Source organism: Xiphophorus hellerii, chromosome 12 (assembly GCF_003331165.1).
Source record: "Xiphophorus hellerii strain 12219 chromosome 12, Xiphophorus_hellerii-4.1, whole genome shotgun sequence".
Lineage (NCBI taxonomy): Eukaryota > Metazoa > Chordata > Actinopteri > Cyprinodontiformes > Poeciliidae > Xiphophorus > Xiphophorus hellerii.
This window is the reverse complement of record NC_045683.1, coordinates 17,884,613-17,900,420: the sequence shown is the minus strand read 5'-3', so window position 1 is coordinate 17,900,420 and position 15,808 is coordinate 17,884,613. Positions and strand designations below refer to the sequence as shown.

Genomic DNA, 15,808 nt, shown 5'->3' with positions numbered 1-15,808 from the left:
CTGCAGGCCGGCTGAGGGGGCTGGGTCTGGTCTGGTCTCCAGTCCAGGCTCCATATTTCAGGCACAAGTCCAGGGACGGACACCGCAGCAGTAGGGTCGGTAAGGAGATTTTAAAATACAGTTTTTACTTTTAAAGGATTATAAAGTTTAAGAAGAGGGCTGCTTTTCCAAACAACCATCAGAGTTAAGTTATTCACGCCGTTGGAGACATCGATTTAGACACATTTCTCTCCCTGATTCTTAGAACCAGTCTGTTTCTGCTTCCCCATCAACACAGCACTGGTACAGATTTGGCTCTGAGGTTTTCCACCGAGACGTCAGGCAGGTGGGCGAGCGGGCGGGCGGACCTCAGCGTTTGGTCACTGGTTATTTCAGAGCCTGTGATCCCCGCCGGTCGGTGCTGCGTCCTGACGTCAGGTTATTATAAGGAGGCAACGGAACCGGAGCGGCTGGGCAGACAGCGGGGCTGAAGGGGAGAAAGGAGCGCAGAAACAGGCTGAAGGAAGCCGGACCATGCTGATCTGATTCTCCACTGACAGGGCATTCTGGTAGGGCTTTGTCTTCTCTCCTTTTACGTGGTCTGTGGGCCTGCATATGAGCATGTATGTGTCGGAAAATAAGCGGAAATATTGAGCTTTATTTTTGTCATCACATCGCAAATTGGAACTGTTTCTTTAAGTAGAGGGCACAAGCAAAAAAAAAAAAAAAAAAATCCTCATTTTGCTCTCTGGAGACTGCTGTGCCCTGTTGAGAGGCACTGCAGTGAGGGGGGTCTCTCCTGCCCATAAGGCTGAACACAATAGATTCAGGCAGTGTATCACCGTGGTCTGCAGTGGGCTTCTTCCTTCTGTTTTTACACAAAATCTCCTGTGATTCCAGAAGAGGTGATTAAGGGGAAATTATTCTGGAGCTACCAGGCAGAGTTGATGTGGAGAAGCCCTTTTGGTTACAGTAAGATGAAGGGGATTCCTCTGCTCTCCATCTCAGACTACATCATCACCATATCGCCATGGCAACAGTTGGTGAAATCAGTACTCTCTGTTCCCTACATATCACTTAATAGATCTCACACTAAGTCTCCAAATGAGATATCTGGAGGGTGCATGGCAGATCCAGGGCCGGCCTGAGGTTGTCTGAGGTCCTGAGCAGAATTTAATTTGGGGGCCCCTTCCAGCAAAACCCATTACCGTTGAGAGGCACACTTAGACTTCAAGTGTGGCTGTTTCATCTCTTCCACCACAAACTAGTGGCTCAGTTAGATTTTTGAAAATGGTCAACATTTTCAAAGCCAGATTTTTTCTTGGTTTGTCTGATGACGAGTCAAGTCAAATTTAGTGTAACTAAAAGTGAAAGTGTTATATCAGATGTATACCAGGTAGGTAGCAGATATTACTGCACTGTTGTATGAAACCATAACATTTTATTGTTATGCTTAAATTAACACATCAACACTAATGTTTTTTTTTTTTAACTTTAACATAAAAATGCAATAAACTTCTCTGGGTTATTTTGAATCTTAACTGGGTGTAATGTTCACCATTTTGCAAATAGAAATAGGCATTTAAGTTTAAAGATAACAGAAGAAATAAGTCAGAAATTAGTCAGCACTACATAAATCAAACGTGTGAGGCTTTTATTCTGAAGAACCACACGTGTCTTTTTGTAATGATGTAAAGTGTTCCATAAGCAACCACTCAAATAATGCTGGTTCTTGTTGCTCAGCAGTTCAATAAGTAACGTGGCGACTGCGGTGACAGTTGTGGGTTTGATTCCAGCTTCCTTGTGCCACATGTTGGTGTGCTGCTAGGTGAGGCACTTAACTACAACTTGCCTTCTGATCTGTGTATGTAACTGCAGGAATTAAAACTTAAGTGTTGCTACAAATGTAAAACTCTTGGGATTTTTCCAACAGATTTTTTCATAAATCTACCATGTGTAATTTCAAGATTTGGTGCAAGTCCTCCAGGCCAGCAGGGGGCCATCAGCAGATGTAAAGTAGGCCTGTTTGGCCAGGTCATAAGGTGATTCTCAATAGTTTTGAATATAATTGACAAATGTCTGTATTTCAATAATTTAGTTCAGAAAATGAAACTGAAACACTGCATAGATACATGTATACATGCATTTAAAGTGTTTATTTCTCTCAGTTTTGATGATATTGCCAGGGTTTTGGGTTGTTTGAGTTGTTTTTGTGTTTATTATTTATGTGTTCCTTAGTTTAAATTTTTTGTTTAGATCAGCCGTGTTTCTGTTTTCCTTTGCTTCAGCCCTTTCTTAGTTACTCCAGTTTAACTATGTTCCTAATGTCTGGTTATTTGTTAGTATTAGATTCATTTTTACTAAGTTTATCCATTTTTGACCCATGTGCCATTTTCTCTCTTTCTCTCCCCTCACACCGTCAACCCATTCTGATCATCCATCTATTCCTTGTTCACTAATCAATATCCCCAGTATATACAGTATATATCTCATTCTCAGTCACTCCTTGGTGGTTCTTCCTGCTAAATCTAATTTTGTCCCCGTTCACCTGGCTGGCTTGTTTGTTCCTGCTGTGATTTTTTTGTTTTGTTTTGTTTTGCTCTGGCTCCTTGCGTTCCTTGTGATTTTTGTATTTTTTTTGTTCTTCATTTTTTATTAAAATTTAAAAACTACTCGCCATCTCCACCTTGTTGCAACACCAGACTCATTTTGATAGATATTGGTTCAGAGCTTATGAATTAAAAATTTGGCTACTTAGAAAACTGTAAAATTGCAAATAACCAATAAAAATGTATTTTTTGTACAGAAATGCAGGCTACTTAAATTTTTTGCTGTCAATTTATGACCAGAGCTCATTTTGCATGAGATGATCAGCTTGTGGTTCTGTGGGTGTTAAGGAAGCCCAAGTTGTGTTAATTGCAACCTTGTCTCTTCACTCTGTATCTGCACTCTGTGATCCTGATACACTCAACCTAGAGTCTGAATCTAGATACAAGCTCTCCATTGTGTTTATGCGGTCAAATACAGAATTTACTTTCACCTGACAAGAGGACTTTGAACCAAGAAGCAACAGTCCGCTTCGTCCAGTTAGAAGTTTTAACACAAGGAATGTAACAGCTTGTGTGCAACATCCTCGATCCTTGCATACAAAGGGCGTGATGGCCCTTGAGATTCTAACTCCAGCTGCATTCCTCACATTGTAAATCTCCTCCAAACCCTTAAATATGCTTTGCCTTGTAATTGTCTAAAAGGTGTGGCTATTCCTACTATTTCTGCATCTTTTTCTACCACACTTTATCCCACCATTGAACGTTTATTGGTCCTATGTTATGTTATAATTATGCTAGAAACTGAATTGTGGGTTTTCATTTGGTGTAAACCATAACGAATGTATAAAATGTATAACTGCGTAATAGATTCATGTGACTTAAACTTTTCAAATTGAATAAGTTAACTTTTTAACATAATTCTAAGCTACTGAGATGCATCTAGCTTGTCATTTTTGGCAGCGTCTGTCTCAGATGATTGTCATGAGACTCTTATTGTGTCCTAGTGTCTCACCAGTGATACAGCACAGTCTGAGCTGAAGAGAGGGCTTCTGGGTCCTGAGAGGTGTAGGTATGGGGAAGGACTACTACAAGACCCTTGGGATCCCCAAAGGTTCCAACGAGGATGAGATCAAGAAGGCCTACCGACGGATGGCGCTGCGCTTCCATCCGGACAAGAACACAGATCCAAACGCGGAGGAGAAATTCAAGGAAATCGCAGAGGCCTATGAGGTTCTCAGTGACCCTAAGAAAAGGGTCATCTACGACCAGCTGGGAGAGGAAGGTGAGGAGGAAATGGTGCTGTGACAACTTTTGGAGAGCAAGAAGCCTGCAGAGCTCATTTTGTCTGAGAAGCCAGCAGGCATTTCTATTGAGATAACTCAGGCACAGGTCTAATATCACACAAATATGCGTTAATCACTCAAGTAATAATGTTACCTCCTGGTGTGATTGTTGGTTATTATAGTGTCAACAACCCTCACCAGGTCCAATAACTCATAGTCCTCCTCAGCTGCTGTTGTGATCTGTGTATGAATGTGTGTGTGAGTTTCCTGACAGACAGATGGCTCGAGATCATGATGATGCTGCGATATGAATAGAGGCAACTGCTGTAGTTTGCATTTGTGGGCGTTTTGTGCATGCATGTGTGTATTTGTGTGAGTTTTTTGCTTGCAGTGACCTCGTATTTCAGTCACTGTTGCTCCACTGGCAGCACTGCTGGAAGATCAGTGATGCTGTGGGATTTTTTTCCACCCACAAGGGTTTATTCTCTCTGCTTTTTGAGAGAGATCCTCTGTCTGGTATCTGATTTTATACAGACTTCCAAAACTTTTTTTATTTAAAATTTACATGTTTTCAGGTCATTTTTCTACATTTATTTCCTCTGAAGTTTTAATATAGTTTGGACATTTTGGTACAAAATATTTACCTATCTTATCTGTAGGTACCACAAATTTCAAAACAACACAAAGCTGAAACTGACTCCTGTTTTTGGCTTCTCTACTAACTTCTAAACTTTTGTTGCATAGTCAACAATACAGTAATACTGAAAGTTGACACTGACTTACAATATGCAGTGAGGGAATGTTTCTATTCCTTTTTCATTCATGAAATCAAAATAAGTCCAACTGGCCTCCATATAATTCAGGTCATAAAAGGGTTAATGCTCAGAGGCTCAGGTTAGGTAAACATGAATTTAAAGGTAACTAAAGCCCAAAAAGTGATGAAAAGACTTTTTCTAAAATTTTTAATGCATCTGTATTCAGTCTATATGTCAAAAACCAAAATACTGATGGGTGAAATGATAAAATCAACATTTGATGAGTAAAATTAAAGATAAAGAATGTAAAAGAAATACACCTTTAAAAACTAAAGACAAGACAAGTCAGAAAATCAAACATTTGTTCATTCTAAATTTGACTTTATTTTTTTCATACTTATCCACACCTGGGAAATGGTAATAAAAATATGATACTGTTCCAGAGTGTTTGATGCTGGGGTCAGAGCCATGTGTGTGTTAGAAGATGTTCACAGATGCACGGGGTTTTTAGCGTGTGTTTGTATGGTCAGTCATTTCTTAGCCCTCTGTTCTGTTACAGGTTTGAAGACAGGAGGCAGCAGCTCTTCTGGCGCTCCTGGCAGCTCGACGCATCACTACACTTTCCATGGAGACCCTCACGCCACTTTTGCCTCTTTCTTCGGGGGCTCCAACCCTTTCGACATGTTCTTTGGCTCCAGCCGCAGCCACAGCCGCTCCAACGGTTTCCCCTTCCACAACGACCACAGCAACGGCGCAGAGCAGGACACAGAAATGGATGAGGATGACCCCTTTGCTCATTTTGGGAGACAGTTTGGCTTTCCTGGAGGAATGAACAATGGCTTCCCAGGGGAGGGTCGCAGGAGGAGGGGGCCAACCCCGTCAGAGCGCCTGGGGACCCACCGGAAGCACCAGGACGCGCCGGTGGTCCACGAGCTGAAGGTCTCACTGGAGGAGATCTTCCACGGCTGCACCAAACGCATGAAGATCACTCGCCGCAGGCTGAATCCAGACGGGAGGAGCATGAGAACAGAGGACAAGATCCTCAACATCGTCATCAAGAAGGGCTGGAAGGAGGGGACCAAGATTACTTTCCCAAAGGAGGGGGACGAGACCCCTGAGAACATTCCTGCCGACATAATGTTTGTGCTTAAAGACAAGGGGCATGCCCACTTCAAAAGAGACGGTTCCAATATCATTTATAACTGCAAGATAACCCTAAAAGAGGTACGTCCAACTTATTTCATCTTTGTTCAACATCTCATGTTGTAACTCTACAACATGAGATTGTAGAGCTGCAACTATTCTATTAGCTGCTAACATTTCTATTAGTTGCTAATTATTTAGGGGGATTTTGATTCCCAGTGGATCCAATCATTCAAACACTCACTGCAGTCACACAGCTGGGAAGCTTTGGGACAGAAATGCCTCAAACTTTCTAAAACTTTTCTACATTTATCACCTTCAACCACACAATTTAGCATATCTTATTGGGATTTTATGTGATAGACCAACATTAAGGAGTGCAAAAATGTGAAGTAAGGAGAAATATTATTTTACAAAGAAAAATTGTTTGCTAATTTAAGTCAGGTATGTAGAGTAAAACAAAAATCTAAAACATGTCGGACATGTTTTAGATGAAGGACTGGATTCTCCCATCTTTGATTAAAAAAAAAGAATATTCCCAAACTTTAAACATCTTAATCACAATAAAAGCTACAAACCTGCCAATAGATGAACATCCAGCTAAACTGACCGTCCAGGAAAGGAGAGCATTAATCAAAGAAGAAGCCAAGAAGCTGCTGTGATCCACAACTTAGATGTGAAAATAGTAGTCACCTACAAGAAGTAGTTTAGAATGGCCTAGTCAAAGTCCAGAAACCTGCAGCTGTTATTGCAGTGAAAGATGGTTCTATTAACTGCTGAGTTAAGTATTCTATATACAAATGTGAGCCTTTAACCTTTTTTAAATAATTTTTAAATTTTATTTATTTGAGAGAGCAAGTATGAAAAACAAGTTTGACTTTCTTTCCTTTCAAAATTACACTAATTTATGTCGGTCTATCACAGCAGTCTGAAACCTGTGACTGCAGTCGCATTTGACTTTCCACAATGGCTCTTACTAATTTTGACTGAAAATTAAAAGGAGCCAGTTATTGTTTTTTAATACAGATATAATAACAAATGCAGGTTTTTAACCATTGCATTTTTTCCTGCAATATTTGCACTGGATTCCCACAAAGTACAAGTAATATGTTTTTAGATCTCTTTTTCTTGTCTATAGGTTGAAACCTATGTGCTTTAAAATAATAATAATAATAATAATAATTCATCCACTTTTATGTTTATCTTTATTTTAGATCCTAAAAATAGAAATGAAACACTTCTTTAAAAATGACAATATGTACATATTTGTCTAAAAAGTCATCTTTTTTCAAAAAGTCATGTGACATTTAATGCCCTAAACAAGTCTTATTTGGCTAATCCAAGAGCAAAATGGCTCCTTAGGTTGCAAACTCCTGGTCTATCACATAAGATTTTAATAAAACCCTTTATATTTGTGGTTGCTACGTGAGAAAATGTAAAAGCGCTGAAGGCTTGTGAATATTCCTACAATGCACTTTATTCTGCTCCTCAGTCCTAGATGTGTTCATTGCATGTGGTCATTGCTGGAGGACAGGATCAGTCGGAGTGGAGTCTCTGCCACCCACATGTGAGAGAGGAAGCAGGAATGTGGTGTCCTGGTGTGACAGGCATAGAACCACCATCCTCATTCGTTATGTGCATCAGCATGAAATCATATACATAAACACCTAAGACAGCACACAAGTATCCACCTCCTGCAAACACATTCAGATAAAGATGGATTGTAGTGTTACAGTGGTGACAATCCCAGCTTCTATTATTGCAACTGGCAGGATATTTAATTGGCCACTCCTACAGTGTGGAGGGCACTGGGTGCTCCTTTGCTTTAGTGTTTCCATTAAGGTTGCCACGTCCTGACAATCAACCTGATGGTAGGTTCGCTGAGATGACCAGGGATGTCAGTGCTGTTCTTTGTACTCAGCTTAAGCCAATTTTTATGGTTTTTCTGTAAACTTTTGCAAATAACCAGCTAGGTAATGGAGCAGTGACCTCACACAGCAACTCTGCACAGACGAGAGCACATTGGAGTTTATTGAGTCATATTTAAAGCTAGAGATGTTGTTTAATCAAACCTGCAAGCGATTAAGTTTGCACTTTGCAACTCCCACAGCTAAAACCTTCTCATCTTTCAACAGCCAGATAAGAGACTTAAGTCTGGTGGAGTTAAACATGAGATGAGGCAGAGTAGGGGAAATGTGTCTGGGGTGGGGGCTGCATCCTGGGAGTTTTAGGGAAGTGGGTCAGATGATTTAGTCTCCTAAGCAAAAATGAGCTCATATATCTCTCCTCCTTCTCCTCTGCTTTCTTCAAAAATGCCGAGGAATGCGGCAGTGAAAAACCCAGCTTCAAATGCGGGCTGCACACACTCCAATCTATCAAAGTGTAAAATATGTCATGCAACACATAAAACAAGTTCTGTCACAGGAATAATCGCTGCCATAAATAAAAGCCAGCTTGTTGTTTCTAAGGAGCAAAACAGAACCGTTTGGATGTGTTGATGTTCGAGGTTTGAGTATTAAATATTATGTCATATTTTGACAGCTGGATTCTTCCCTAGCTATGAGGTTGCTCAGTTTTGTTTTCTGCCAGAAGCATCCCTCAGTAGGCAGCTTAGTTTAGTGCTGCCAATTCTGCTTTACCATGCTGTGACACTCATGGGAGACGTTCATCCCTGCAGCATCTCCAAAAGTCACAAGCAACAGGAGATGTAGCTCAAATCTGACACTCTGATTTCTCTAGAAGCAAATTCTTTCCACACCCATAGGAGGCCAGAATGTAGCAATGATGATGGCTCAGTGTGCTCCAGTCAAAATGGGATGCTTGTCTTCCATCAACTTAATAGTCGCTGATGTGGATGATGAATCTTTTCTAGTAGATTTTGTGCTTGAATAGACAGTTCTGGATTTTTGAATTGATATTTTGTTAAACTCTTACCTGCAGTAGAGATCTCTCATAGCTTTTCCATTAGTGTAAATCCAGATTAGTTGGACTCAATGGCTGAAGGTAACAGCTTGTTCCACAGGAACCAAGACCAAAGTAAACTTTTACCATCTTTAAGCAACTCTAGTGTCAAAATAGTCAAAGCAATTCATGCAAACGATGAATATGATGCTGTATGTCATTGATATTTCTGAATTAATCTGTATTAAACAACTTATTTTTGTCAAGGGGAAAAAAATATCTTGGGTTTGATAAATTGTCAAAATATTGCAAGTGCTCTTGCAAGAAAATCTCACACGTCAATGCAGAGCCAAATTACAAGGTGTGGACAAAAACCGATTACACAGCATAAATAATGTATTAAGGTTTTTATTCCATCTTTATGCGAGTGAAAGAAAAAAACAGTCTTTTCAGTTTAACTCTGGCTTCTCTTTTCTTTTCAGTTTGGTAAACCTTTTTAAAGTCTTTTTGTAGTCGTCATTCAGTAGAGCCACTTTTCTGCTCCTGTAATATTATTGAGCCAAGAAATTACCTCCCCGAAAAACGCATGTCAAATGTACAAAATGGGATCTTTTGTAGGATGTTTCAATGCTCCTTTCTGCTTCAGACATTTCCCCCACAGTTCACAGAAAGCTTGAACTCAGGTCATGTTGCAGGGCAGCTCTGTATGGTTTAGTGATGTTGTTTGCAGCTATGGATTTAAAATGTTACCATGATATTTTACTTACTGCAATGAAAGAAAAAGTGGTAATAAAAAGTACTTTTAATACAACTGTCACTGCACATAGCCTGGGATACGAAAACACAAATATTACTCTAAAAATAGAAAAATGACAGCTTTCATCAAACAAGCTCCTTCACTACCTCATTTACATTACGCAGTAATGTATTGCTAGACAAAAAATAAATGAATGAATTAAATCTTCTTCAAATATATTGATGTTTATTAATGATTTCATTAAACCTGTAGTGGAAAATCATAGTTTAAACAGTTAAAGTATGAATCTCAACCTACTGTCTTGATAACAAACTGCAATTTTAAAAAATGATCGCAATAAATCATTGTTCTAAGTAATATTTCTTCACCCAGTTATATATGATAATTATCCATTCCTGCTTCCGAGAGCTACTTTATTAATGCATTAATTACCACTTCAACATTTTTGTAACATACTGTGTTTACTGTTTAAAACAAGTAGAACAAAACGTGTAAAGTAGAATGAATGCCTGCCATAAAAGTAAAGCATTGTATAAATTTAAACTACCGTATCAGTTTAAGTGAATGCTATTTTGCTTTCATTTACTACGCTGCAGTTTTTCTGACCAGATACACTTGGCATGTTCTGTTCTCAGCACACATTTGAAAGAGGTGGCGCTGCACCTCCTTCTTCAATTTCCTGTGCAAATCATCATCAACGTCAGTCCACATCTTTGAGAGGACCCTTTCGATTAAGAGGATATTTATCTGTTGCATCCTGAAGCAAACACAAAACAGAATTTTTAGGTTTAAGCAGGATGGATGTTTTTCTCTGAGAAAATCTTGAGAGTTTGCTTTCCGTAAAAAGTGTCAGTGTTTGTTTGCATGTGCCAGTCTCTGTGGTGCTGTTGTCTGAGCAGAGCCTTATGCAATCACTGATCAGATGGGAGTGTGCTCTCAGTGTTATGGCAACCTGTATCTGTGTGTAAGATCTGCATTAGTGAATGAAAGTGTTCAGAACTGGAGGATGAGTCTCTAAGGCAGCCAAAAGGCCAGGTCAAAGGGCAACGTATGTATTGGATGACAGGACGCTGATGTCATGGCTGGAAAATCACCGTCTGTGACAGCTGCTCCGCTTGACCCGAAAGTCAATGGTCCATATTTACTTTCTATCAGACAGAACAAGAAAGCCCAGCAACGCTCCTAACAGAACATTTAGCAAGTACAGACATAGATGTGCTGTGAGGTTAAGCCTGTTCAAAGACACAATTACATTATGAAAAGCTGGCAGAGTGGAAGTTAATAGTACTTGGAACTTAGTTTATTTTCTTTAATGTTTGGCATTATGAATTTGCTTCAGGATTCTGCGGGACACATGCATTCTCAAAAATAACTCTGTATTGATTATAGTCATTATGAAATTGTTTATTTTAAAGTTTGTAGACTATCTGTGAACCACCTGATTCCTTATCAGTGAACGTTTATAGCTGATATCTTTCTGCTGAACAACTATTAAACCTTCCCCATGATTGTGTAGGTCACAACATAACATTTCTTTGCTCACTATAATGTTTTTGGTCTTATTCAAATTTTCTAATCAATTGAACTCTGAGTTGTCATTACCTGTAACCTACTTGAAATATATTATTCTATATTTGAATATAAACACAAGTTTCACTTACATATACATTTCAAAGTTACTATTTTGTTTATTCACTCTTACTCTCCTGACCCAAACCTTTCGGATTTGTAACTGTGTGCTCATCTCCATCTGTGTCTCTTCACACCTGACTTTTTTATTTTACTGCTTTTCTTTGTAGCGGTTGCTTCTAAGTGTTATATAAAGTCTGTTGTTCATTCAGATATTCAGTCACACAGTTAAAAATAGTTGTTTCTGTTCAGCCTTAATATCCCGAAAGATGCCCACCACAAAGCCTGTGAAGTCGTTAAAACCCACATGTCTCTGGATTCATGGTACATTGTGATAAGGAGGTTATGCTTGTGTGTGTGTGTGTGAGTGGGGGTGTGCGTGCGTGCGGGTGTGTGTGTGTGTGGGGGCGTGTGTGTGTGTGCGCCGCCAGGCATGACTGTGTGGATCTGACAAGCCCTCCAACTATTCTCGAGCTCAGCTGATTCCTGCCTCACTTCATTAGTCCAAGGTATGAGGGTGCTGCTAAAATTAGTCCCCAGTGCAATGCTGACACACTTGTGCACTCACACAACACACAAAGACCTGAAAACTTTTCCGATGCCAAGTTCCTAATGTTCTTTTCCAGAGGCGGTTCTCCAGACCCGGCAGCGCTGTAGTCCAAGCTAAGTGATCTTTAAAGTGGAACACTCTCTGTTTTCCACACACACAGCACAGAAAACACAACAGCATGATGTTGTGTTTTGGGGGTGGGGGGAGATAAACTCCAGTTTTGCCTCATGGAAACATTAAGTCATTAGGATATTCATGGCTCTGGAATTCATTTCTTTCTATAGACTTTAACCCTCTGTGTTTCCTCTCTCTTTTCCAGGCGCTGTGTGGCTGCACTGTTAGTATTCCCACGCTGGAAAACCGCGTCATCTCGCTCCCTTGCCACGAGATCATCAAGCCAGGAACGTTGAAGCGGGTCAGGGGGGAAGGTCTGCCTTTCCCCAAGAACCCGTCGCAGCGCGGTGACCTCATCGTGGAGTTTTCTGTCCGTTTTCCTGACAGGATCCCCCCGCAGTCCCGAGAGATTATCAGACAGCACCTCCCCCAGTCGTAGGAGGACCCCTCAGAGCCCTCCACCGGCAAATAAAACTACCCATCATACAACCTCATCTACTCCTCCCATATATGGTAGTTATGGTTTTACTGTCCTGTGTTGATCACAACATCTTAGAAGGACAGACAAAGACTGGCAGGATCAGGATTTAATTTAGCTTTGTATGTGCTGTCTTTTGGTCCAAGCACACACACACACACACACACACACACACACGAGTCCCCAGACAGTGAAGCGGTGCTGAGGCTGGGCTGTGCACAACTGTGGTTTCTACCCAACCTTCTTTTCTGAACAGTTTTTTTACAAATTTATCAATGGTTTTATAAGCTCTCCTCCTCTCTAATCCTTATCTTTTTGTGAAAAGGATGAAGTTTGAGATATTTTTTTAAAAGAAATGCTTAATTAGGATTTTTTTTGTTTTCTTATTTTTACCTCAGGTGTACCAGCATCTTGAGTGTTTTCAGTACATAGTCTAGTTTTAACATAACTCCACCTTGACTTTGACGCCATGCTAAAGAAATATAGATTTTAAGTCTGTAGACTCGTTAGTGTGGTCGACCTTCCCCAAACAGACATCTGCGAGGCCAAATTTCACATAAAGTTCCACATTGCACTGCAGTTTAGACTTGGCATGGGCCGGTTTCTGGTCTCAAGGTATTCCAAGGTTTTTAAAGGTTACGGTTTCAAAACCCCCAAACCTTTCTTTCATACGGATTGTTTAATGTCATTTTATAGAAGAATATGAGAAAATACTGGCATTAAAAGCAACTTTTTCTAGCTGTTTGAAGTTGCTGTTCCCTCGTTTGTTGCTGTGCACTGCCGGTCAGCTGCTTGAAAGTATGCTACTACTGTTTTTTATTGCTTAAAAGAAAGAGAAGTTCAGCTATTTGGATACAGATTTGGTATAACACAGAATGTCATTATATGAAAACTAGAAGGGTGTCATTTATTATTGTTATTAAGCTGTTAGACTGTTTTAAAACTGCATCTGGTAAGCTTCAGCATGTCGCAATCAACTGCTTGCCCATAGAGTCAGCAGTGTAATCATGATTATGGCATCTAGAGCAGGACTCCCCAAGTCTAGATGGATCCCTTCTCCCTGAATCAAATAACTGAATGACCTCCTCTGCATGTCATCAAGTTCCAGAGGCCTAATAATGAGCCATTCATTTGATGCAGGTGTGTTGAATCAGGGATTTGCTTATAAGTTTTAGTACCTTGGCTCTTGACGACTCTCGCATTTAACACTATGGCATTCGGAATTTGATTGCCAGATAAGCAGAGCTGCTGTGGATGTTTTTGGTCCAACGGGATGTTTTTCTTGTTTTTATTCCAACATAGTCTGTTTTGCTACAGAATTGACAAGAACAGCGACTCAGATAGCGGCCATAACAACATCACTTTATATCACACTATAAGCTATACTGATGCTTCATTCATGTCAGCATGCTGGATGCTTGAAAATGAAAGTGAAACTCATTACAGGACCTACTTTCCGAGTAATTCTGTTAAATATTTTCTGACCATCACATTTTATTCCAACATAGTCTGTTGATCCTTAAATATAAGAACAGATGGTGACATTATGGGAAAAATAACATACTCAGATCACTGTGATTCCACATTGCTGATCCCAAAACACACACAATACCCAGAATGGGAAACAATTTTTACACAAATACCCTTCATTTCATCATGTTTATATCCACATAATGCACTTTTCAATATGAATCAGCATGAGAGCAACTACAGTTCTTGGTCCTTTTAGGACAAATATGTTTGACCTAAGATGTTACCTTTAGCCTGCATGTCACCTGTTTTTGTCATGGCTATGAAACCAGCTTGTGAAAAAATTGCAGCTCAGAGAAATGATCCCTAAACGTCTCATACAGATAAACCATCAACCACTGATTAAGAAGCAGAACAACAGAAAGCGATTTTTTGCGAAATAAGCACGGTTACTTAAAGAAACTACAACACTTGTCAGATCTTTATTGTACATTTTGTTTAATTTTATGTAAGACAACCAATTTACCAGTAAATAAATTAAATAAATCACTTTTCCTATAATAATCATTATGTAATAGCGTTTTAGAAGTAACGCTACTTTTTATTCTGATTCAAATGAAAACAATTAGATTACATCATGCATTTTGGCCTTAAGCTTTTCTTGTAATTACCACTTGGCTAAATTTTGTCATACCATGAGGATTACGCACCGGCCCATGTCTAGTTCACATTAGCCCATCTTGGTTGAATTGAAACGACAATCACAACCTGCAACTGCAGCGGGAGCTTTGATAAAAATCTGCTTGCAACAAAGGGTGCTTTCCTTCATGCTGAGCTGCTCATCACTGATTAGCTGGCTCACTTTCTAAGGGACATACAGGTGCCTTAGCCCAGTGTCAAACCAATAACACAGGCCACACTGAAATATATACAAAAAGCCATGAGTGCACAACAGATGATGCCCTATGCTGTGTTAGACTTTACCATCTGGAGGTGGTAAAACTGTAAGTAAGCAATGTAAAGTTTATAAAGTACTGTAAGTAAGCCAAAATGTTTTTAGGGAGCAATTTGATATGAGACTGAGGATTTTTGTAAGTAATTTTTAAGCAAAGTGCCAAACAATTAGAGGTGGGATTTTCCCCGAGGGACTAAATGACAGTTATTCTGACAGCCCCCTGCTCTGTTGTGTATTATATCTTTGTTCTCTTGTGGCTTTTGAAGGCCATGTCTTGGTGCTAAAGTGAGCAGTGCCACCAATAAACCACACTGCTTTGTGATTTGATAAGGCTTCTGTGTTTTATATGTGTACAGCTAGTAGAACACCCTGTTTAGGAACCAGGCCTTGAAGCAGATGATCTTTTTCTCAACAGCAGGGGGCGCTGAAACCCGTTGAGCTCCTCCTCATTTTGTATTTTACATCAGTGATGTAAAACACACAGAGATGTTTATATGAGCATGAGTTATGCAGGACGTTCATGTTGGTCTTACATATATATATATATATAATGTTTTCTTCCTGGGATGTTTAAATGCATTAAAAATGCACTTTTATATTGTTCAAAATATTGCGGAAACAATTATAGGATGGGAGAGACATGAATGTCTGATTGTGTGATTGTTTGTACTGCCTCTTAAACCCTCAGAGGACACTAAAGTGTGGCTGCAACCAGAGTGTACATGTACCGCTGCTGAAAGACTCGCCACCACTGCTTGTCTGCATTTGACAATACGGTATTTATTAACTTTTAATAATGTAACAAATAAACCAAATGTGTGAAATTAATCTTGTGTCATTGTTTTATTTTAGTTCAGGCTAACACTGAATTTGATGATTATGTCATGTAAGGATAACAGTGTAATATTAGCAAGCTTTGAAATGGCTCAATAAACAGGGTAGGATGTTTTCTTCTAAGCACAAAAAACAGAATCAAAACTTTATGAAGGAGGATCAAGGCTGCCAAAATTACCCCAACTTTATATCAACAACAAATCCAACAAACTCAGAACATCTAAAAGCACTGCAGACCTAAAGGTCAGGGTTCATGATTCAACAGTAAGGAGGAAACTGAACAAAAGTGGCATCCATAAAATTTGTTTATCTAAAATTTTGACCTGTGACAAAAAAAAGGACATTTTTTGTCACTCCTCACAGGAAGGCAAATTTCTATACTGAATATTTCTAGCAGAAACTGGTTCCAGA

General features: G+C 39.6%; 1 protein-coding gene across 6 annotated transcripts; it reads left to right on the top strand.

Moving 5' to 3' along the window:
* On the top strand, positions 1-15,391 carry dnajb5 (DnaJ heat shock protein family (Hsp40) member B5). Of its 6 annotated transcripts, XM_032577808.1 has the most exons (6): positions 21-548; positions 880-1,807; positions 1,913-2,021; positions 3,533-3,810; positions 5,126-5,790; positions 11,866-15,391. In XM_032577808.1, exons 4-6 carry the CDS (start codon positions 3,600-3,602, stop codon positions 12,097-12,099), a joined length of 1,110 nt encoding a protein of 369 aa, XP_032433699.1. In that variant the 5' UTR covers positions 21-548; positions 880-1,807; positions 1,913-2,021; positions 3,533-3,599; the 3' UTR covers positions 12,100-15,391. The 6 variants fall into 6 exon arrangements, with proteins under 6 accessions (XP_032433697.1, XP_032433700.1, XP_032433701.1 ...); XM_032577806.1 differs by lacking the exons at positions 880-1,807; positions 1,913-2,021 and having other exon boundaries at positions 1-99; positions 278-548; XM_032577807.1 differs by having other exon boundaries at positions 880-2,021.
* The last annotated feature ends 417 nt before the right edge of the window (positions 15,392-15,808 follow it).

What these genes read in the sequence shown, in the direction of transcription:
- dnajb5 (XM_032577806.1), top strand. Translation starts at nt 3,600, where the DNA reads ATGGGGAAGGACTACTACAAGACCCTTGGGATCCCCAAAGGTTCCAAC. An exon ending in CGACCAGCTGGGAGAGGAAG is followed by an intron (nt 3,811 to 5,125) that starts GTGAGGAGGAAA and finishes GTTCTGTTACAG; the next exon opens with GTTTGAAGACAGGAGGCAGC. An exon ending in GCAAGATAACCCTAAAAGAG is followed by an intron (nt 5,791 to 11,865) that starts GTACGTCCAACT and finishes TCTCTTTTCCAG; the next exon opens with GCGCTGTGTGGCTGCACTGT.